The sequence below is a fragment of the Hirundo rustica genome, chromosome 4 (genome assembly GCF_015227805.2).
Source record: "Hirundo rustica isolate bHirRus1 chromosome 4, bHirRus1.pri.v3, whole genome shotgun sequence".
Lineage (NCBI taxonomy): Eukaryota > Metazoa > Chordata > Aves > Passeriformes > Hirundinidae > Hirundo > Hirundo rustica.
Genome location: NC_053453.1, coordinates 46,635,838 through 46,660,553, shown reverse-complemented (window position 1 = coordinate 46,660,553; position 24,716 = coordinate 46,635,838). Strand labels below are relative to the sequence as shown.

The 24,716-nt window shown below is 42.0% G+C and overlaps 1 protein-coding gene across 2 annotated transcripts in view; it reads left to right on the top strand.

The window, feature by feature from the left end:
- The window catches only part of TMCC3 (transmembrane and coiled-coil domain family 3), a 63,098-nt gene that overhangs the window by 7,079 nt on the left and 31,303 nt on the right, over positions 1-24,716 (top strand). Inside the window, exon 1 of one of the 2 annotated variants that reach the window (XM_040061694.2) lies at positions 1,815-1,932. The exons of the other annotated variant lie outside the window; for it this stretch is intronic. Within the exon in view, the coding sequence (XP_039917628.1) occupies positions 1,855-1,932 (78 nt within the window). The 5' untranslated portion in view covers positions 1,815-1,854. Of the gene's footprint in view, positions 1-1,814; positions 1,933-24,716 lie in introns of those variants that run through there. 2 annotated transcript variants of the gene reach the window in all.

The following is a 24,716-nucleotide window of genomic DNA, read 5'->3' as shown; positions in this document are numbered from 1 at the left end:
TCCCAGCAGCCTTTTAACTTCAGCTAACTCATCCAGCTTCGTAAGTAGTATAGGAAGAGTGGCAAGTCACCATCCATGGGCAGCATGTAGTGTTAGTTTGGTACTTTGAATACTGCTTTAGGAAAATTGCAAACCTGCTTCCTTTAGTAAATCCACTCATTGCTTACTTTGAGATAACTTTGTTAAAACTGGTGTTAGAGTTGAAGAAGAAACACCTGCCAAGAAAGTGAGGTGTAATATTTATTTTTATTTTAAAATTCCAGGTCTTTAATTTATGAAGACCTCATTAGTTGAAAACACCAACAAAGACCTCATGTCAGATAATTAACCTCTGACAGTACTGTTATCTTGGAACATATGATTCCAATTTAAAAAATAAACATGGTGACAGGGTAAATTTTTTGAAGCTGCAAGGTCCTCCTGGGATAGTTAGCTGTGTTGATATTTAAGTATGTTTATATATCCACATGCCTTGGGACTGTTGCTGTCTCCAACTAGAGAAGAAAAGCAGCGTGACTTGTGCATGAGCATGATAACAACTGTACTTAAAAGGTGAAGTCCTGCTACTCTTGCAAGGGAGTTGGCTGGAAGGAACTCCAGATTTACTTGTGTAACAATTAGAGGTGGTAACTCAACTAGTCTTTGTTTCAGAAAGGAAAAGAAGCACATTTCCTCTACAACTTAGTGATTATAAAGCACTATTTTACTTGCACTTTTCAGTGGGTTAAAATGTGTTAAGTGTCACTTAAATGCATTCCTCAGCATGGAAAGTCTGAAGATGAATGTGAAAATCAGTCAGAAACTCCACTCAACTTTTAGGAATTTAAGTACGTTGGCATACGGCTGCCCTGGAAAACAAGTTTTCCTTGAGCCTTCAGAAGTATCATTTGAAGCTCTTCTGTCCAGGGTATTGAAAGATTTATCTCACATGTGTAATGTGCAGAAAATGAGGCTGAATTGGTTGCTGTGCTGCACTGACCACTTTGAAAAATGCAAGCTCTAATTACTTAGTTGGTTTGACAGAATGCTTATACCATTTTATTGTGAAAACCTCTAGGTATCAAGGGCTTTCAAGCCAAAAGGATCAGTTATGTCCAGAGTACCTTAGGCTACTGAAGTCAAGATCTTACAAGTGAGTATGCCCAAAACCGACAACACAATTCTCCCGGTTTCTTCCTTCTTTCCCCTTTGGACTTCGGAAGCTTTAGGATATGTAGTGCTTTGTGAGGTTTCACTGTAGCCACGGGGCCTAGGTTTGTTTTAAGGGAAGTCGAGATCGCTTGATGGTAACTCCCTCCAAGACCTGGATCGGACCCAAACCTGCGGCGGTCAGCAGGAGGAACTGTCATCCCTCTGTCCAGCCATTCCTCCGTGAGATCATCGTGTCCCAGCTCCTGTCGTCCCCTCAGACACGACGGCCTTGAAAATTAAACAAAACGAAGACTTCTGGCCCAGTCCCTCTTGCTCAGCTCTCTCCTACCTTCATCCCCTCTCAGGCGTCCTTCCATTTTCGCAGCAGGGGGACCCGCGCTGCGGGAGCCGAGGCGCCGCTCCGGGAGCGCGCGGGCCGGGGCGCGGCCGCGGGGCGGGCGGGGCCGTGCGGGCGGGCCGTGCGGGCGGGGCCGTGCCGGCGGGGCCGTGCGGGCGGGGCCGTGCGGGCGGGGCCGTGCGGGCGGGGCCGTGCGGGCGGGGCCGTGCGGGCGGGGCCGTGCGGGCGGGCCGTGCCCGGCGCTCCAGCCCAGATCCCGCTCGGCCCCGCGGCGCCGCTGCTTGGGCGGGCCTGGGCGGCGCCGCGCCCGGCGCGGGGCAGCGGGCAGGAGCGGCAGCGACGGCAGCGCCGGCACAAGCGCAAGCATGCCGGGCAGCGACACGGCGCTCGCCGTGGACAGGACGTACTCGGACCCGGAGCGGCACCGGCGCCGCAAGACGAGGGTAAGGCGTGTGAGAGCAGGCGGCCCGGGGGGCGGCGGCGCTGGGGCTGCCTGGCGGACTTGGGAGCCGAGCTCTGACAGGCAGCCGCCAAGCTGCAGCGCGTTCCCCGTGAGGTCTCCGCGTTTGCTAGGCTGACGATCTAAGGGGAAGGGGTTTTTCCTACGTGATTCTTTCATGTCCGTACTCTGAATACTTCTTGGTATAGGAAAATTAAATGAAACTGGATATTGACTTCATAGAAACCCATGTTCGAAGTATCCCTTCAATTGAAACTAGAGGTATACAAGTGTAATAGAGAACTTACTCACCAGAGTCAACAGCGCTGATGATTTAATACCGTGACTCTGTCTCGATCACAGTGGTGAATCCTGGGGTTTGGTTTCTGTTTCTCAAGGTTTGTTTAATAAACCCTGGAGCAGGTGATTGCATCTGACAGCCGAGTATTATTAGAGTTCCTTTCATGAAGTTAGAAGAGGGCTGCGGCAGGATTGGAACTTGACAGAAAAAGTGTACCTGTGTGTTTTAGGGATAAAGTAAAAATATACGATATATCCATAATGTATGGCTTTATGGAATAGTTTTTCTTATAGTCTCCGGGCAAGTTCATCTTTCTTTATTTTTATGTTTCGCTCATATAATATACATAAACATGTGTAGGCAAAGCTTGTGATCCTTTCGTGTATTTAGTGGCTTTTATGGTAAGTGTTCTGTTGATGAAGGCAATTGGCTTTTTAGTTTAAAATTCTTACTAAATACTCAGCTCAAAGATGTGTGAAAAAGTGACCCTTTCTCCCCATGCACTGCAGGAAAGGAAATATGAGGTTGCTCTAGCTGACTTGGGATATTGGCAGAAATTCTGTTCTCTTTGCTGAGATCTTGGATCTGACAACAAATTAACTTTATGGTTTGAAGTGTAAGGATCAACTATTTGTGAGGGAAGACTTTTTCTAGGGAGTGACTGGGGTAAAGGTTTTGGGTTTGATGGGTTTTAATTTCCTGTACTGTGCATTAGCAGTATTCTCCATGTCTCCAGCCCATTTATTGACAGTGATGAAAAGGAGATGGTGTGATTCAGATTGCTTCAGAATAATGAAATGTTTTAAAAATAGGTAACCCTATACACTGTAGCTTTACTACTGGAATCTACAATGCTCTTCACACTGTAAGGTGGATGTACGTGCTAATCATACTGGAATTAAAAATGTTATGCATTTCCTTTGTTTTTCCCTGTTGAAAGTTGAACTGATTAGTTTCTCCTTCATTGATCTTGCTGTAAGAATAGTATACTACCTACCTAATTGTGGCCATGGGGAAAAGTTGCTTATCTTCATAATTTTTGGCATATTTAAAGGTTAAACTCTACTCTGTATTCTAGTTGATTTGCTTAGAAGCATAAAGCATCATGGCTAATGCTGTGTTGCTTACTGTACTTCTGTATTGACTTTTTTTTTAATACCATGTTTAAGGCAATTTTATAAAAGCACTGGTCTTCTGTCTGATTTTAGATTTCTTTAATCAGAATTAGTGTCATCTTCCCTTCCTGGGACCATAATGACTGGAAATACAACTCTATACAAGTTTAGAGTTGTATGTAATTGTGATGCTCCAGGGTTTGGGCTTTACAAGTTGTGTCAGATATCATGGAACTTGTAATATAATTGCTAGGTATGGTAGCAGCATGCTGTACGTTCCAGATGACGGTAAGGCCTTGTATTAAATCTGTTCTCAGCCCAGACAAATTGGAATTTTTCCTGGGTAAATTGGATAACGTCAACATTTCTCGTACTGCCTTAGCTGTGGGGGTAGAAATGATCATGTACTGAAGCAGCAAGAACTGGCAGTATTATGTAGAAAAAAGCAAGAAATTGGAATGCTGTTGTTTTATTTAGAGACTGGATAAAAATCATTAGAGCAGCTGAAGTTAAAGCTGTCATTCCCAAACATGGATGGAGAAGAACAATGCAGTGCATGAACACAACAATACAGAACTGGTGGGGAGGTTCTCAAGAGCCTGAGCAGACTAGGGAGACTTACTCTGTGAAGAATCCTTGGAGCTGGATTTGGTATCAGGATAAGACATGTTGTAAGTAAGGTGAGGTCCATTTAATAAAGACTGGGGGAAAGACAGGTGTCAAGGCAGAATCTGGCTCTCCAGGTCTATAACATAGGCTACTGAGTCCAGTTTTTAGGCAGGTTGGCATTAAAGGAATTCTCCAGCCTATAGGTTACTGCACATGTCTTTCAAACCCAGCTAAGGATTTTCCTTATGAGAAAGTGACACCTTTTCTCTGGACAATAACAGGTCCAAAATTGCTGCTGCGTATACTGTAGGAAAGCATCATTAAATTCAGTTTGCAGAAGTGCTGGAACAATTTACTGTGAATATAGCCTTTGGTGTTTGTAAATGGTAGAGTCTGAGGGGATTTAAACATTTTTGCTGCAGCCAAAAAGTTTCTTCAGTGTATAGCAACAGGTCTGTTCAATACCTTCTCCTTGGAGGCCATTTCAAGTGTAAGATATTGTGGGTTCTGCTAATAATTCTCCATATGTCCCATTTTGTGTGACATTCTCAGTGGCTGAAAGGGAGGAAATACTTTACTCAAGTATAGTTGGATCATTCTTAATTTAGGAAAGTCACTGCTGTTGCTTAAGGCCAAATATTTTGAGGGAGTGGCTGTTCTCTCTTCTTGGATGTTCTCTTCCTTGGATGAATCACAAGAGACTCCAGCTATGCTGTGCATGGCAGTACTGAGAGGGGCATAAAACCACTATTACGTGAAGTTTAATAGAATTAGTGCCTTACAGTTCTGCTTTTACTTGGTGGGTATAGATTTATAGCCATGTGTTTGCCTTAGTTCTGGAAAATCATCCATCTCCAGATTTAAGAAGGGTGCCCTTCCAGGAGACTTTGCCTGCCTTTCCTTGCCAATAGTACCTTCTCGGGTTTTTCTCCTGAGATTCAGGTGGTTTTAGAGTCCTTTGCCTTCTCAAAAGCCCTGAGCCAGACGCAAGAAAGAGACAGAGTCTTCAGGTTCTGATTTTTCAGGGTTGCATGCTCTGTTTATTATTTCTCATCTTAAAATTCTTTCTGTGCCCAGCTAAGATCTGTGTAGTCGCTCGGGCATCTGATAATTCTCCCCACACTGGGATGTCGCTGCGTCTTATACTAATTGTTACGTGTTCTTTATTTATAGTTATTTGCCAATACCTACTACCTATACTAAACAGGTCATCTCTACTCTGACCCAATCTCCTTAAATAACTTTGTGCCACCATCACTGCAGAAAATGGAGTGAATGAAAGAAAAAGAAGAAGCAAGAGACAACGCCCCAAGTCCTCCATCTTGCTCCCATCCACTTCCATACTAAAGAACCCAAAACTACTATTTTTCACCCTGTGATAAGCTAAACTACTATCTTTCACACTCTTGTGGCCTGTAATTCATCTTGCAGTGTTGGAAGCCTTTCCCATGGACTGGGATCAAAGCCAGTGTCTTTCTGGGGTCTGTGCCAGGGTCCCAGACCCCGCTGTCCAGGTCCCAGACTCCTCTGCCCAGGTCTCTGACCTTCCAGGGCAACCAAAGGAATGCCCTGGACTCCGACAGTACCTGGTCACTATAATCTGGATTACTGCAGATCGCTTTGGTGGTGCAGGTGAAATCCGTCAACAGTACAGCCATGCAAAATGTTTCCAGTCTTCTCTGCTAATGCCAGTCGCTGCAGCTTCACTGTGCTTAACATCCTCTACTAGCTGCTTCCTGCAACACTTCAAATACAAATCTTTGGAAAATGTTCAAAATCAGGACCTAAGATATGAATTAGGACAATTTGGGAACAGGAATTGCATTTTTAGTTGTCATGAACAAAGTACTGCTCTTGCTGGATTGGAACTAGCAGGATAGTTTAAAAAGTGTTTAGTGCTTTCTTAAGGGACTTGATTTTGCAGTAAGCATTGTGGAAAACTAGGGTGTTCAGACTCCGGCTACGCTGTATTTCTTGATCAGTAAGTCCACACAGAGGTCCATGCAGTTGCAATAGTTAACATTCCTGATGCTCAAACTAGCTTGGCTATGCTAACCCATGACTCACTGTGCTGACTTTTGCTTCAAGAGCACTGTGTCAGGACAGCCTTTCAAGGTTCTATAAGGGTCCATTAAACTTTTTTTTTTTTTTTTTTTTTTTTTTTTAATTCTGCTGATGAGGACATTGCTCTTCATTCTTGATGTCTTACCCATTACCAAACAAGAACCCTCCACATTTCATCTGGAGTATAAATTTATATGTATGGCTCTGGAGGAGAAAAATCCTTTTCCAGTACAACTAAAACACATAAATTCAATTTACTGTATCACATCAGAAGTCTACGTAGAAGTCTACTTGCTTTTAGCAAGTACCAGATACATTTGAGAGAAGCACAGGAAGTCCCAATTAATTTCTTGCACATTGGAGCCTATTCAGAACTTTCTTTTTATTAGTGGAAAACAGAATTGTAAGAATCCTTCCTTTATTTGAAACAAACACAAAAACATTACCTGGAACAGGTAAGGTTTGTTTATGAATTAATAGAGAAGCTAATTTCAAGCTTCTTGTTCTTTCAGCTTTAGTGAGACTAGCAGCAGAATCAGTGATTTTTAGGATGATTTAATTCTTATGTGATCACACAAATAAATGGCTTACACTCAAAAAATCCCCCAGAAATTCGCTTGCTCTCTACTGATGAAAAACCATTCTGTAGAATGTCTCTTCTCATTTTCCTTGTCTCTCTTATGATCCCTCCCTTTCATCTGGTCTGTAGGCAAGGCAGACTTTAATAATCACTTCTCCTATGTGTGTCTTCCTAAGCCTCTAATCACTTTCATCATCTGTCCTTGAATTCCCTTTATTTCTTAAAATCTTCAGTAGGTTTAGAGGAAATTACATAAAGGAACCTAAAAGGATTAAAAACAAACAAATAAAAACTCTGAACAGAATATCCCACCAAAGCAAACAAATCAAACAACAAAACTCCACCAAGTCTAACAAAAACAAAAAACCATTCCACCCGCAGTTTTAGGAGACAGGGAGATTTAATGTCCTAGTGTTCTTTTATATTCAAAGATCACTGTGGAAGATATGTCTGTTCTGGGCTCTTGTGACCTGTAACTAAACCTCCTAATATTTTGTGCTCTAAGACCTTACGCACGCTTTTCTCCACAGTTCCCTTAGGTTTGGACATAAGACGAAAATAATTTGATGGGACATTTTGCTAGGACCTCCAAGCTTCGGTTTTAAATCCACACTGTAATTAGAAATGTGTGAAATCTGTCAAAGGGTAGTCTGCATGATCCAAGGGTATTGGAAATATTAGAGAGAGAAGCCATAATTATAATATAAACCCAAAAGACTGACTACTTTATTAGAACTGAAGAAAAGCCTGATTTGTTAACTTAAAACAGTAAACTATTGATTATTTTGTCTGTTTAGAACTGTTTTTAAAATGTCTTACTTCTTTATTTTGTAGTGCCAGGAAGGAATATTAAGAAGTTTCCAAAGTTGGTATATTTTTTAGTTTTGGGATTAAATACTCCTAAAAGCTAAAGGGCAATGTTAGGTCAAATGAAACAAAAGTTTCCATATAGCTTAGTTTAACATTACTGTGCTCCCCTGATCCTGCAAGGTGAACCTCTTTGGTAGACTTGTAGGCTATAAAGGTTGTGTTCTCACCAATTCATCTTTTCCCTAATCCAAGATGACAGTTTTAAACAATAAGTAGAATGGGGGATGCATCTTCTTTTTAAGGTTTAAACTGATTTTAAGTTTGGAATCTTTGTACTGAGGTGTTTCAAAATTTTTCCTTTCCACCAGGAAAATTCATGTCTCTGAAGATCATAGAGTCTTCTTTCCTTTGCTGTGCCATTGATCCATCCCCATTGCAGTGGATGGTATTGCTAACAGGACTGGGGAATTCTTATCACCTTTTAAATGTTAGATATACATATTAAAAAAAAAAGTCACTGGGGGAAAATTGCCAGCCCTCTGATTTGCTTTCCTTTTGAAGGACGTGTAATTGTTCTTCTGTCAGGTTGCCAGCAGCGATGCTGGGGGATGGCAAGAGCTCTAGATCCCTGCCTTGTTTATTGTCATCGTCTCCATCGGTAAGGCTTTCACTAGGCACCGCCTGGTGCAAGGTCTGCTCAGAGGCTGAGCCTTCAAGGTTTTGGTGGATTTGACATCTAATGTTGTCCAAGCTAAAAAGATTCCCACTGCACATTGTCCCATTTGGGTTCTTTTGGAAACGTTAACAAGTGTGCAGGTTTCATCTTCACCCCCACAGTAAGTATGATTTTGGGAAAGACTTGTGTGGGAGATAAATTTCTGTGTAGTGCTGGGGAATGGTGAAACATAATTCTCCCTTTTCACTTATGTATCCAGGTGGAGAAACTTTACAAAAGAGCACTGCAGTATTTAGTCCTGAAAGTTTTCTGTTCTTCCCTTGCTCTGAAAGAGGGAGGATTAATATGCAAAGCCAAAAGTTAACCTGCTGATCTAAAGCCCTCACATATGTCACCAAGTATGTACTGGAATGTCTTGAACCTTACCAGACACTCACCAAGGGAGAACTCCTCTAAAGCATTTTTAATATCATCACACATAATATAAGCTTTAATTTAGGGACAAGGGAAAGAGTGGAGGGATGTCTCTGTAGGATGAGGTATAAAGAATATGTAAAAATTGTGAACTGTGATGCTGTTACTGTAGAAAGCTGAAATGAGGCTTTTTGTTTGAAAAAAAAAAATTACAGAAAAGCTTAATACTGAGAGTTTGCTCAGTTCATTACTGTTCTGTTTAGGGGCTGGAACTGGATAAAATTCCAGAGGGCAGAAGTTTTGGAAACCACTGGTACTAATATTTTCATATTTACCTCTGTATTGGACAGTGTATTTCAGTGGACCTTTGATATAAAGAATTTAGCATCAATTCTTGATAATTCTCAGTTAACTTCTACTATAGTAGGCATATTTTCCTTGGCTTTTCCTGTTTCTGTACAGTTTAGGTAACATTTGCCTTCCTTTGTAAAGATTTGTTTTAGTAGCTCTGGATGAAGAAATTATGCTGGGGGCACGAGGAATTGACACTGTGTTATTGAATTAAAATGAAAATGTGATTCAAGTAGTGCTAAATTATTTGGAAACTTTTGATTAATATCAGGGGCCTATGGAACCAATCTGAGATGAATTAGAACAGACTTATGGAAGCTCTTCTATATATTAAGTGTTCTTTACAGGATGGAAGATGCTGCCTGCAGTTGATATTACAGCCTCCTTTAGCTTAAACCAGGATGGTGTAGGTGGGTTTTTAATTTTGTTTTTGCTTTGTAAATGCTTATGCTTCTTGTAGTGCAAATGTATGGAAACCTGTTTAGTTTCCTGGCAAAAATTGTGATAAAAAGAGCAGCCACTGTGTGTGCATCTAATGACTCAGCAATTAAACACTCCAATTATCTATGTCATGTGATTTTTATTTTTCTTTTTTGTTAAAGTTAATAGAAGCATGCCTTTCAAAAAGGCTACAACATGATTGGCTTCTCAAGCACTAAGTAAGATTTTCTTTTTTTTAATTGACTTGTTCCTCCTGTTTAAAGCAAGCTTTTTCAGTTTAAGATGACGCATCATGATGAAAGTTGGTGTTTTAAAGATAGGGAAGATGGCAATGCTCTGGAGTTAGTTTATGTATACAAGAGATGTTGATTTATAAGTTTAGAAAAAGGATTAAATAGAGCTAGTGGAGGTATAAGACTTCCATTCTTAAATAAACCAACCAAGCCTGATATTGCCTACTGCCACCTAAAAAGCAAGTAATACAGCTTGCAGGAAATGTAAGGAGTCAGGGGTTTGGGGATTATGAAATAAAGGGAATTTCTAATTGGGCTTTAAGTGCTAGACTACAAGAATTACTGTTGTGAGAAGAGAAGCCTCGTTAGGGTAAGTTGATGTAGCAGGTTTCTCTGGTTTTACAGCATTCACTCCCTTCATTCCAGTACATGTAATACAGAAATTAGAATTCAGCTAGTGCTCATTGTTCAAATGCAAAATTATATAAATATGCAGAAAATGTGCTGCTTTATATCAGCATGTCTGTACAGGTGAGTGATGTGCCAAGATCAAACTGACAGACCAATTACAACTGACTCTTTAAATTTTCTAATTCAGGGCAGTACAGCTTAGTGGCATAACGTACTTTAAGTGTGCTGAGGACTTGCTAATATTCACTGCTTCACCCTCACTTCCTAAGGAATTAATTCATAGGAAATGGGAGCTGGCTGTGGGACTCCAGTGGCCATTGATTTCAGAGTATTGTAGACAAGAAGCTTTGGTTGAAGGTTGCAAGGACAGGTGGAAGCTTTGGAACCTAGTAAACCCAGGATCAAACCCCGTACTAGTCTGAAAGAGACATTTAGTGTTAGAAGAATTAAGTTAACAGATCTTGTTAGTAAGAGTTGCCCGGGTCAGGCGTGAGGACCTTTCTTATCCAAGGAAGACCAAAGAAGGCTTGACTGTTCATTCATTCAAGGCTGCTTCTCCAGTCTGCAGCACTGCAGGGTGCTGCCTTCACCCTGACAGCTTTTTTCAAGCTGCTCAGAGCTGTCTTGTATGGCGTCCATTAGGGGCACCCAGCCTGAGGCTCCTTCACCCTTCCTGTGGTCATATTGCATTTACAGGTGCAGCACCCAGCCCAGTGCCATGCTCCCTCACTCCCTGCACTGGGGCTGAGGGGCAGGGGAAGGGCGACTGTGACTGGGCAGCTCTCAGCAGCTTTGGACACGTTCAGGGCAATAGCAAGGAATGGAGAAGATAGCAGGGAAACATGATGAAAAGAAGAATAGATGTAGGATTTTATGGGTTTAGCCTGAAATGGATTCACTGCCCAGAACGGAGTCCCCTCTGACAGCTAGGTGTAATTTTCTTTTTCCCCTTCTTTAGCCCACACACATGACTTGAAAACAAAATGTTTCAGTCTTTGATATTACTCCAGCTACCGATGCATGTGTATAATATGGGATTATGTGGCTCTTACTATGCTAGGAATCTTTATTTTACTAGAGATTTTGGCAGGAGTAACATAATCCTGTGCCGTGGTTGACCCTGGTAAGTTTTGTCAGAACAGCAAAGTGTCTCTTACTTTGCCAGACTTCTAATTTATTTCTTCTCCCATCCCTGCTATGTCCAAGGAAATAGGCTATCTTTTTCTATTTCCCTCTCCTGCCGTGCCTTAAGGAAGAAATCTGGCTACATCTTGTCACCTGTATCCAGTCCTTTTTTGGAGAAGATGACAAAGTTTCACCTTGACGAGAAAAAGAAGAATTACAGCCTTCTCCTAAAATAAAAGTTAAAGGGATATTCTTAGTCATCTATTTTAAAGCCAGACAGTAAATGTCAGCAGTCTGATTCAAGCTGCCAGGCTTCTGGTCAGCTAAAATGGGTCCACAGAAGGTTTGCAGCGATTTTGCCATACTCTTATGTTGTTGTCCTGATCAGCTTTTTGTGCAGGTCTCTGCAGTGGAACCTTTTCTTCACGTGTGAGTTGCTGCAATGGCCCTTCTGATACAATAGCATCATCACAAGCAGGTGTGCTGGTTCTGGTGGGGGCCTAGGATCTATACAAGAGTTATGTTCCTTCTCTCATGTGCAAGTAGTTTGGATTTAGCAGGCTTTTGTACCAGAGGCATGGGAAGGCTGGGGATGAGAGAGAGCGCAAAAGCATTTATAAACAAGACCTGAGGAGGATTTAAGAAAAGAATAATAGTGAAGACAATGCAAAATTTGATGATCAGTGAGAGCTCCTCTGGTTGACAATAGTTATACGAAGAAATTCTGCGACTGTCCTTGTTGGCTGTTGAATGTTTTGTTCCCATAAGCTGTATGGATGTGGTCATGAGTAGCTGGCAACAAGCATTACTGACTGTAAGAGCTAGATGCTCATTGCTACTCATAAAAGGAAGTGTGCCATTGCCAGGTTATTCCTTTGTATCTTTCTCGTGTTAACTCATATAGTATCCTCTCTCTAATGCAAGGAGAGATCCTATTAAGCAAATCTTCTGTTGCTTATATTTAAGGAACTGGTTTCAATGCATTTCTAGCTGATGGACATCATTGTGTCTTGCAGCAAAAATTCAGTGTAGAAAAGCATGCACCAATAGTTTTTATGAGCTTTTTTTGTGGTTTTTTTTGTTTGTTTTTTTTTTTTTTTCCTCCAAGGAGCTCTATTTCTCTTTTTTGATGAAGTTACTAGAAAGGCCTAAATAGCACCTCAGTTCAGAAGGATGAATAAGACATGCTCAATCTGAAAGTGATAGAGGGAAGTCTCTGGTGACCTTCCCAGCACTTGGTGTCAAGCTTTGGTTTGGGTTTGTTGATGCCAGAAGCTATGGTATTTTTGGGGGGTTGGGAAACTGGATTTGAGTGCAGAAGCTTACAAATTGCTCTTTCAAAAGATGTTTTGACCTATATGGCCACTTTTCATGCATACTTTAGGTGGCATTTCTTGGTTTTTAGTGACTATATATATTACACTGTAGCCTATGTGCAAACTGCTCTTGAATTTTAAGGAATTTCTCTTGCAATAAAGATACACCCACTTGTGATGTTTTGGAACAAATAGCCCAGGCCTTCTTTGAGTTACTTTTTTTTGGACTTGAGAGAGTCAGCTAGAATAATGTTTGTGTCTGCTGTGCCATTATGCAGTGTGGCACTTAATGTCAGAGAAGGCTGAAGTTCAGTGATTTCCTTGAAGAGAATCTGTGTTTTGAAATGAAGTCTAGAGCAGTGGTGACAACTGTACCCTAAGGCTCTGGTGATGTGGACTCAGGCTACTGTGACAGCTCTCAGCCCTTGTGTCATTGTGGAAGTCCTTTAATCTCTGTGAAGAGAGTGTGGTTTCTCCCAGCATGCACAGAGGAGAGGATAAATACTGGGAAAGATACGTATTTTGGAATCATTAACCATCCAAGTGGATACTTCAAGGAAAAACTACCTCTTACTATTTTTGGGCTTATAAAAATGTACAGTGAATGCATGTTCCTGCTTTCCACATCCGGAAAGGCAGCTTTTAAGACTATCTGCCATAGGTGCTTCTTCCCCCCAGATTGTGTAAGTCTTGTGTAACTGTTTGAAACTGGGCACTTTCTCTTAAGGCAGTTCTGCACCTTTTGTAGTCGAGAGTGGGAAAGCACTTGCAGTGATCTCTGTAATCTCTTGATTTTGAAGAAGCTCATACTATATGCAAAGCTACATAACTTGAAGCTGGGCAAGACTAAATCTAGTCTGAGTAGCTGTGACAGTGAATATTGCAAACACTGTGTAAAAGATGTAAGTTTCATTATTTTTCATGCATTATAGAACTGGATGTATGTTCCAAACATCTAGACATCTGTGCAAAAATACTCTTGAGTGGGATTTAAAGTTCTTTTTATTAGGCAGAAAAGCAAAAGAATTTTCTGGCTCTCCCTCTTATATAGTGCATTTTGAATATTACTGATTCTTCATTTCACTTATGCATAATTGTTTTAGGAAAACTTAAAAAAAACCCCCAACACTGTCTTTTTGCCAGCTTTGCCATTATGCAAAAAATCATTGGTCTCTAATTGTTCAGAAATTTGGCAGTACAGGATGTTACCTTTCCTTTCCCATTGCTTTTTTATATATAAAGGAAGAAAGATGAAAAAATACTGATATGTGACTTGGAAAGAGGGAGAGGACTCTTAAATTTACTTTTCTGCTACTGCAAGGATGCCTGATTTTAGGAAAAGAAAAGCCTAGGATTATTTTGTAGACTTCCTGATAAAATGGCTTTAAAATGTCTCTGTTGTAGTTTAACCTCCGGCAGCCACCAAGCCCCAGGGAGCCGCTTGTTGACTCCCACTCCAGTGGGACTGGGGAGAGAACAGGAAGGGAAGGGGCTGGAAAACTTGCAGGTTGAGATAAGCACAGTTCAATAGGCAAAGCGAAACAAGGAATTAATTCACTGCTTCCAGTTGACAAAGAGGTGTTCAACCATCTTCAGGAGACTAGAGCCCTACCAGTTACTTGGGAAGACAAATGCCATCACTCTGAATGTCTCTCCTCTTCCTCCTTCTTCCCCCCTTTTATACAGTGAGTATGATGCCATGTGGAATGGAATATCCCTGTGGTCAGCTGGGGACAGCTGTCCTTGCTGTGTCTCCTCAACTTCTCGTGCAACACCAGCCTCATTGCCAGTACAAAAAGCAAAAAAGGCCTTGGCTCTGTGTAAGCCCTGCTCAGCAATAACAAAAACATCTCTATATTATCAACCCTGTGTTCAGCACAAATCCAAAACAGAGCCCCATACCAGCCAACTGTGAAGAAAATTAACTCTACCCCAGCCAAAACCAGTGCAGTCACATAGAGTTAAATTGACTTTATTTTTATCCCTTGCACATTGCAGTTAATACCTTAATTTCTATTTTTTAGAGGAAATCTTTTCTCTCTTGATTTCATCCAGTATAATATGCTAAATTTAGGGGTGTCAATTCCTTATGGTTTAGTGAGACAAAATTTTAATAGCTGTCTGAATTCTTATTTATCACTGTGTGTTTCTATGTAGGGTCAAATACATTGCTTATGATGTGGCTGTTTTGGTGACTAACAGTCTGATGGACTGATAAACACATACTTTAGTGAAGGTAGGGTTAATGAATTGGAAATGAAAAGAAATTCTCCTTCCAGTAGGATTTTGATCAGTCTTGTGTCATAATATACTGAACCATTGTATCAGTGAGGTTTAAGGTTGCAGAACACCTTGGAAATTTATTTGAACTGAGCTTCTGAAATTCCAATGTAAGGAGCAGTGAACTTACCATACATTTTACTAGCCAACACATGAAGCATTGTCTTTAATTACTGTAATAATTACTCTTTGCTAAATTTGGGGAAGCTTTGATTTTAGAGTGTAATGCCTTGTACCAGTCACTGCTGTTATTAACATATTATCAAGATCCAGTTCAGAGGCTTCTGTGATAAACTTGCATGGGTTCTCTAAATGTCTTTTCTTCCTGTTGTCATTGTCTTTGCAACAGCAGTAAGATTTAGGAGACTGTCATGTTAACAAAGGTACAAAATGTAGTCCACTCAACAGCTCATTTCCAAATGCAAAAACCCCTTGGCATTTTCACAACAGATGTGCTTGGCTTTTTAGAATGGTGAGTGCTCAAGAAGTATTCCTTAGGCTAACACTATGCTCACCTTTCTTCTGTCAGCATTCACTATAAGCACCATAGGCAATTCAATTTAGGAGATTTCTGGCTAAAATCATGGTGTTACATGCAAGAGTAGAATCCATTTAGCCACTGAAACACTAACGTTTTGAATAAAAATAATTAATACATGTTATTACTGTAATTCACACTGGCCATTAAATCACAGTAGAAGATATGTCCTGAGCCAGTATCAGTGTGGTAGCTCACAGATGAACGATTATTAACAGCGACTTCCTAATCTTCATAGCTTTTTTCTGCCAATTTTGTCCTTTCATAATGATGTTAATAAACTACAATATCTGTACAAATTTCCCCAGAGATGGAAAACTGCAGGGACTGGTATGAAAAAAACTACTACTGAAATGTATGTCCCAGAGAAAAGAAAAATAGTTACATTCTATGTATTTCACATGGTGTAATTTAGGAATATTTTTTTCCCTCAAACAAAACACTGGAGAAAAAATTAGTCAGATTTTCTAAGATAATACAGTATTCATCCTTCCGTTCTGTATGTGCTCATTTTTGTAAAAGGAAAACAAAGGTTGCATACAAAAAATATATGGAAGGGATATAAATATTTTATAAGCTTGTCATGTATGTTGCCTATGTGTCAATAACAAGGAGGAGCTGTTGGATGTAGAAGAGAAAGATCTAACTCAGGTAAAGAGAGTGTTAGGAAAATTAATCCACAAACACCAGAGGTTTATGTCCAAAAAGGAGACAGAGGAGTCCTTTTTACTTTATTCGAATAAAGGGAGAGGCCATGGGGCATTTCCCCTGGGGTCTCAGATTTTCAGAGGATGCAGCCTCCTATTTATCCTAATTTCCCAGTCGTATTTCCCTCTCTCTTTCCCCATTGACTGAGGTACTTGAGAGGTACAGACTTCCCAAAATGCCTAGATTCCCCTTTTAATGTATAACCCCCCGATTTTTAATTTTTACACGATTTATGGGTTTTCCCCATTGTTACTTTCATATTTTGATATCCAATTTCATTTATGAACAAACCTATGTTTTTTTTGTAAAGGCAAATATCTTCTTTTCCATTCATCAATCAGTAGAATCCTTCCCATTGTTTCTGTTATCTCTCAGTGCTTGTTTTATCTACCAGCAGACCCAGGACTTGTTTGTAAAGACAAATCTTGTCATTCCTCTCAAGAGTAAATCAAGATAAAAATTTTATTCATGGTAGTTTTCAAATTACTGTCTAAACTTGAGGAACAGCAAAAATACATTACTCCTTTGGAAAGGAAGCCAATTAAGTTTATGAATGTAATTCAATGTTGGGAGCGAGGAATTTCCTTTAAGTCCTTTGTTTTTCTCCTGGAAATTATTTTACATGTTTCCTGAGGCTTTTTTATCATTCAGATTTGTTTAAGTGAATTATATTCTGCCTAGTAAATGTGACAGGAGAGTAGAGGCTTCAAAGGTAATAAGCCCAGACATGTTGTGAAAATTATTTTCATGTGTCCTCACCAGGCATCTATCCATTCTCGTAGGGAGTGGAAGTCGGAGACAATTTTCCTGTTATCCACTGTCTGGCATGCCAGTCCATCAGCAGGGAGACAGTTTAAGATTATCCAGAGAATATGCTTTCTCGCCCATTTATTGGGCCGGAAAGGTTTTGCGAGGGACACTACTGGAGTTGAAGCCATTATTAAGGACAATTAAGGACACTGGAGCAAACAGAAAATACTCTATAGCGTTTTGGGGGCCTAAAAGAATATGAGGAGTGGGGTGAGGAGATCTGGGAAGGTGCTGCTGGTGTTGTTGCTTTAGAAAGTAAATCTAAGGTCCATATATTACTGTAATAGACTATGAACACGAAGAAAAGTTCCAATATGAATTTATTACATTACAGCAGGCAAAGCAAAGGCAAATACAGCGCTGGACGGCAGGGGAGTCTCGCTCCACCAACTGCCGTGAATTGGTAGATTTTTCAGTCTTGCTTTTATCTTGCTTCTTTCTTCCGATGATGTATGTGTGACGTGTTGCTGGGAGGGTCTCTTTCTGTCCCTCGGTGGTCGCAGAGATGAAGGCTGTAGTTGTAAGCTGGAATTCCTGAAACTTAAAGCTGATTAAGCAAGTAGAGAAGGAATGAGCAAGGGTCTGTTTGCCTATCAGCTTAGATAGTGACATAGTAACTTCTTGTTATCTTGAGTTATTTGATCTTCAGTGAACAAAAAATAGTTAATGTTTATCACAATTCCCCCATTTCTCTTGTTCTTACTTATTTTTGTTCACTGTATCTTTGCAGTTCTTGTCTAGCTAACTCTAAAGTTTTTAAATTTTCTTCTTCAGGTATCTGATCATACTTAGTCTTAAGAAGCATAAGATGTGCCGCTTCTAGCCGGCTTTTCACTATAGTAATCAGTTTATTAAATATACATGGTCTAAAGTCTGCTTGCAAATATTTATCATGCCTTCCCCTGGGTGTCTAGTCAGAGGCGATTGTTTCACAGCCCTAATATCTACAAAAATATTCCCCAGGATAATTACAATATCCTTTACTGTGATTTGAGCTTGGGCACATGTAAAATTCTGTTAGGTTCAGTACTTTTTTACAATGATTTATGTTGGTCAGATCACACAATCTTACTCTGAAACTGGGTGCTCCTACAGTAGTTACAGTTTGCAAAATCTCATTGTCATCCCATCTCCATAGTGACCATTTAAAGGGTTGGTGTGGTAGATTGTCTAAGGCATTAATCCCTCTCAAGTATAACATCAGCAAAAGAAAAGTAATCGGCTGGGTCACGTGGTGAGCATCATTGGGGGCATAGGAATGGGAGTATATCTGAGGATTGTTCTATTTTATAGACTGCAACCTGTCTCTCTGCCCAGGGTCCTTGCTCTTATTCTTATTCCTGAGGCAACTCCTCAAATATTGTTTTGTTGTCCCACCCCTGGGGTTTCTTTCCTCCACAGCTTTTTACCCCTCTGCCTTTCCCGTCGACTCGGTTGCCTCGAGCCACAGGGGGTACCATCTTCTCGGCAGCAGGGATATTCTTCAGGAGGTCCCCGGGGGCGACTCTGTTGCCTCTTGACATAGGAATCTCAGTTCCGATACTTAACCGGGGGTGTATCACACCGGATTCCCTTTAGGCGTGTGCGGCAGGTGCAGTCAACAATTTCAGCTATGAACGGGATGGGTTCATTAGGGTGATAACAATAATATTTTGGTTTAATCCCTAATGCAAAATTTTCCACCACTCTTCTGATTCTCCTACTAATCCCTCATATTTAACTTTATATTCTAGAATCCAATCAGTTATGTTCCGCTGCAGTACCCAACAGGGGCTGCAAATTCCTCTAGGAGGGGTTCCTCGCCTACAATGACTCCACCACCTGTCCCCGCAGATTTTACAAATATAACAAACAAAGGGATAACAATTGCACTCTGGGTCTCTACACTTTATCTTAACATCAGAGTTACAAATTAATCTTTCCTCCGTGTAGTGTGGTTCTGGTGCATATTTTACACGGTGTCCATTCATTGATGATCTCTCCTCTGGATCCGTAACTTCAGGTCTCCAGGATTGCTTGTTACCTGCTACTCAGGAGTCAGTTTGCTCACTGGCCCTTTAATTCTGCTAGCATGGGTCCCTTTCTTTTCTGCTGTTCTGACTGCAGTATCTGTAGTAAGCAATACAAGGTAAGGGCCCTCCCATTGTGGGGCCAAGGTTGCTTCTTTCCAGGACTTTATCATTACTTAATCTCCTGGTTGCACCTGGTGCAGTTTCAAATCTAGTGGGGGTCTCTGAGCTAACCTTCCCTTATTCTATAGATTTTTCCTATATTTCATTAGGCTGGTAATGTATACATTCATATTTTGATCTCTCAACTTTGGATGATCTTGCGGTTCCTCTATATTGTAGGGCATTCCATACAACATTTCAAATGGAGATATTCCCATATCCGATCTAGGTTGTGTCTGGATATTAGCAATGCTAATGGTAGGCATTTTACCCATGACAGTTTGGTCTCAATCACGAGTTTGGTCAATTGTTTTTTTTTAATTTCTCCATTCATTCTTTTTACTCTTCCTGAACTTTGGGGGTGCCAGGGGGTGTGATAATCCCATTGTATTCCCATTATTGCCATGGTTTCCTTAATTATTTTGGATGTAAAGTGGGGCCCCCTGTCTGAGTCAATGGTTTCCGTGACCCCATATCTGGGAATAATCTGCTCTAATAGGGTCTTGATCACTGTTTGTGCCGTTGCCTTTGCCGTAGGGAATGCCTCTACATAATGGGTTAGGTGATCCACTATTACCAATAGATATTTATACCTCCCAGTCTTTGGTAACTCAGTAAAGTCTAGTTGGATGTTAGAAAATGGCCGGTATGCTGTAGGTCGTCCCCCCTATTAAGGTTTTTCTTAAATTGGCCTTATTTACTTTTAGGCAGGTAACGCACCCCTTTACTACTTGCTTTGCCAAGTTATCTGCCCCAATACACATATGTTTGGTGGCGAATTGATCTACTAATGCTTGTGCCCCCCAATGTGTTTTGCTATGTATTCTCCTCATAATATCCATAGCTATGGATTTAGGCAGTACAGTTCTATTATCCTCTGGAAGTCGCCATTCCCCTTCTGGGTCTTCTCTCAACCCCATTCCTTTCATCTTTTCTTCTTCCTGCATAGTAAAACTATATATCTTTTGCAAATTCCCTCTGCTAATCTCACGCTCTTTTCTTTTAGCTTTCGGATCTTTCTGGGGGGTAGATTGTGACGTCTGCAAAGCAGCCCTTCTTGCTTCCTGATCTGCTGCATTATTTCCCCTGCTTTTAAAATCCAATCCCTTTTGATGCCCTTTCAGGTGAACAACAGCAATTTTCCTAGGTCCCCTCAAGGCCTTCAGCAGTTTCCTGATTAGATCCTGGTGAACCAGGTTTTTTTCCCTGGGAGTTTATCAACCCCTGTTCTTCCCATATTTTCCCAAAAGTGTGTATAATCCCATAGGCATATTTTGAGTCAGTATAGATGGTACCTGATTTATCTTTCAACAACTGCAATGCCCACAGTACAGCATAAAGTTCACAGGCCTGCGCCGACCAAGATCCACTTAGAGGGCCTGATTTGATAACTGCAAGTCCTTCTCCCCCAACTATTGCATAGCCAGAGACCTTTTTTCCATTAATTACTCGCGATGAGCCATCTACAAACAACCTACCCCCCTCTGGGGAGATGGGGTACTGTTTAACCCTTATCGGTGTCTCTGGATCTTTAATGATTACTGAGAAGGGGGGTATATTCAACCTTCCTACACTATCAGGAGTGTACCATACTTCTGAGTTAATTTTTTTCCTCATCCTCTACCCTCAAGGGACAGAGTTTTATTTTGATTTCCTCATTTACTACTTCTATATTAATACCCATTTCTATAATTAAGTCTCTCCCTAACAAATTATAATCTGCTTCTGGTACTAGTAGAAGGTTCCCTATTCCCATTTTGGACCTTGATTCCACCAGTACATTCTTAATAACAGGGACTTCAAAGGGCTCCCCCTTCGCCCCTACCACTTGAGCAGTTTCCTTTGATATCTTACATCCCTCCGGTAGTACCTGGACTGTCGATCGCTCAGCTCCAGTATCTACTAAAAACTCAAATTCCTGCTGCTGAGGACCTATTTTTAATTTTATCAAGGGCTCCTGATGTTTCCGTGTCCCCAGCAAATGAAGCCCCTGACTCCTTCAGTCCTCTTTGAAGACTCTCTCATCCCTGAGCCGCTTCCTGCAGTTTCTCCGAAAGTGTCCTTCATTCCCACAGTAGAAACATATGCCTCCATCCTTTTTCTCTACCCGGAGAACCCCTCCCCCATTTCTCTGGGCCACTTGACTTGTTTTGGGAGGGGCATCAATTCTCCTAGTCTCCCTTACTGCTGCCACCATCATTCTTACTTGTCTCTTGTGACTCTCTTCATCTCTTCTCACACATACCTTCTGTGCTTCCTTCAATAGCTCATTTAGGTCTCTATCTTGCCAATTATCTAATTTTTCTAACTTCTTTCTGATATCTTCCCACGATTTAGCCACAAATTGTGTTTTTAGTAGTGCTTGCTCTAACGGTGTCTCAGGATCTAAGCCCGAGTACATTTGCAGGTTTTTTTTCTCAAGCGTTCTAGCTAATCCGTAGGTGTCTCCTCCTTTTTCTGTCTCTCATTAAATGCTTTGTTGATGTTCTGCCCCCTAGGCACCGCTTCCCGGATCCTCTGTACTATTATCCCCCTCAGATCCTGCATATTGATTCTGTGATCCTGCTGCTGATGATTCCAATTGGGATCCTGCAAAGGCCACTTGGTGTCTGCTAAGGGTCCTTGTGCATGTTGTGAATCCCATAGCCGCATCCCCGCTCGTCTAATCATATTTCTTTCCTCGGCCGTGAGGAGAATATTCAATATGGCTTGCAACTCGCCCCAAGTATAAATACTGGGTCCCAAAAATTGGTCTAGTCTCTCGGCCACCCCCAAAGGATCTTCCAGGAGGCTCCCCATCTCCCTCTTAAATTCCCGAACATCCCCAGAACTCAAAGGTACTGAAACAAACCCTATTGCTGGGTGAGGTCCCTGGCCCCCCCCCCACAGGCATTTCTCTTAGGGGATATAGGTTATGCTGTCTAGCCCGACCTCGGGTTATGGGTCCCTGCACTTCCTCGGGGGGCTCGGGATTACTTTCTGCTTCCTGAGGCTCCACTGGAGGTGCATCCGGAATCTGGGGGTTCTGAGGGGGTATGTAAGGAGGTGGGATTAGTAAGGCTTCTTCCTCTTTACTCCTGTCTTTCTTTCGTCCTCTCTCGTTGAGGGGAAACAGGAGCACTTCACCCCCAGGTCTTGTAACTCATACATTAGCATATTCACTTTCTTCTTGTCTAAAAGGAATTTTAGTGTTTACTCACAAGTTGAGTTTTTGCCTCACCCAATCTTCTGATGATCCAAAAATAGGCTAAAAAATATTCCAGGAAATCTCCTTTCCACCCCATACTACTACACAATAATAGATCATTTTAGCTTTATCTTTACCCCCTGTGTTAGGGTAATGTTTCCAATTGTCTAATATGAACCCCAGTGGGCTATCTGTTTTATGGGAGTAGAGGGCCTGCTCTTCCCCTGTCCCATCTTCTGGAGTGCCCTCACACAAGCGTGGTGCGGAAATCACTCGCTTCCCCTTGTTCGTGGCTCACGCCCTCTCGGGCAATGAGAACCGCACTACTGAGGGTCCACAATCACTTGGAAAATCCGAGCTGCCGGTTTTCCTCTCACTCACACACACACTCGCAGCACTCCAGGATACCCGACCCAGACCGAACGGAATCTTCCACACAGATACTCACGCGTCTTGCGTCTTCGTCCGGACCTTTGTGCACAAAGTTTATAGGGTCTGCCGGCCTCCTTTGCCTAATGCTTTGAATTTAGGTTCGTCGGTCCAACCGAGACAGGAATCGGGACTACCAGGGCCGCCGACTGATCGGCGGGGCGCCCCCCAGGCAGAACCAAAAGTCCTATCTCACAGGTGGATCCGAGTCACGGCACCAAATTGTAATAGACTATGAACACGAAGAAAAGTTCCAATATGAATTTATTACATTACAGCAGGCAAAGCAAAGGCAAATACAGCGCTGGACGGCAGGGGAGTCTCGCTCCACCAACTGCCGTGAATTGGTAGATTTTTCAGTCTTGCTTTTATCTTGCTTCTTTCTTCCGATGATGTATGTGTGACGTGTTGCTGGGAGGGTCTCTTTCTGTCCCTCGGTGGTCGCAGAGATGAAGGCTGTAGTTGTAAGCTGGAATTCCTGAAACTTAAAGCTGATTAAGCAAGTAGAGAAGGAATGAGCAAGGGTCTGTTTGCCTATCAGCTTAGATAGTGACATAGTAACTTCTTGTTATCTTGAGTTATTTGATCTTCAGTGAACAAAAAATAGTTAATGTTTATCACATTACCACATTCCATTGTTTCTGCTGAACTAATGTTTCTGCAGGATTGTGAGGGATTACACAGCAGACCGTCCCTGCCTCTTCTTCTCTAGCAATGTGTCCAAGGGGATACAACAGTTGTTCTATTTTGCTGTTCAAACTGAGCTAAGGCTTAGATCTCTAAGTGGTGCCTATTCAGTCGTTGATCAGGTGTAACGTGTTGTTGGGGGTTGGGTTTTCCTATGGAATTTTTCCCCCCACCCATGGGAGGAGACCAAATGCTGGTGCTTGGAGGGTGCTTGACCCGCACAAAAGAAGTAGATCCCTTGGTTTGAGGCGGGGGAAGGGGCTTGGGGGCTCCGGGAGCTGAGGGCGGTCTCTTCTGCCCTGGGTCTCGGAGAGGACGGTCGGGTGACTGCTGGCTGTGTGAGGAGTCCACTCCTAACGGAGGGTCCGATCCTGGGAATTCTACCACCATCCATCATCTGCTGGAGTGCCCAGGAATTCAGAGCCCCTCGCCTGCCCTGCTGGAGCTGGGTCAGACCCGGTCCAGCCATCACGGCTTCTTCAGCACTGCTCACTTTGCCTGCCAGGACACCCTCCTGCCTGCCGGGACAACCCACCATTTCCAGTCATCAGCACCGGAGTGGAGTTTTTCCGGTGGAGTGGAGTTTTTCCACCGTTTCGGCTTAATGCTCTCAGGGTCCCAAGGGATCAGACTGCCCGGGACTTGTGAGACAAAGCCCCTTGGGGTTCTTGGTTCTGTTTATTATTATTATTATTGCTGTTGTTGTTTGTTTGGCCTGTTATATTTACTAGTAAAGAACTGTTATTTCTTTCCCCATAGCTCTGACTGAAAAGGCTTTTTAATCTTCCAAATTATAATAACGTAGAGGGAAGGGATTGGAATTCCCCATTCCTAGAGAGGCCCCGCCTCTCCCTAGCAGATACCTGTCTTTCAAACCACGACACGTGTGCCCTCTGATCACGGAATCATAGACTGGCTTGGTTTGGAAGGGACCTTGAAAATCACCTGGTTCCAACCCTCCTGCCATGGGCAGGGAACCTTCACTAGCCCAGGTTGCTCAATGCCCTGGGCAGCCTGGCCATGAAGTGCCCGATAGGGTCTCTCTCTGTGCCATGGAGCTCTGCCACAAAAGGCAGCTTTATACTCTGATTTGAATGAAGCTTCCATTGACAGAGGTATATTAATAGTGCAAACTCGATTAATGATCTTCCCAAAGTGCATAGGTGAAGGTGTTCTAGCATATTCAGTGTCTCATGTTGGAGTGTAGAAAGAAAGAGCATTCCTTAGGAACATTGGGAAGGCAATTTTGATATGAATATAATATCCCAGCCAACTCTTTTTAGCAGCAAACAGCCAGAGAAAGCACTGTGAAGGGAGCACTGTAGGTGCCTTCAGGATGAGACGGTTCTGGGTTCTGCCTTTGGGAAGGCATAACGTGAAGTGAAGAAGCAGGTATTGACAGCAGAGCACTTTGTTCTGGTGTGGTGCTTGGCTTTACTCAAAGTGCTTCTTCCTGCCACAATTGAAGTGCAGCGTTAATCCTGTATGTACTCCATTTTGGTGTGCTTCTTGTCTTACCAAATCATTACTGT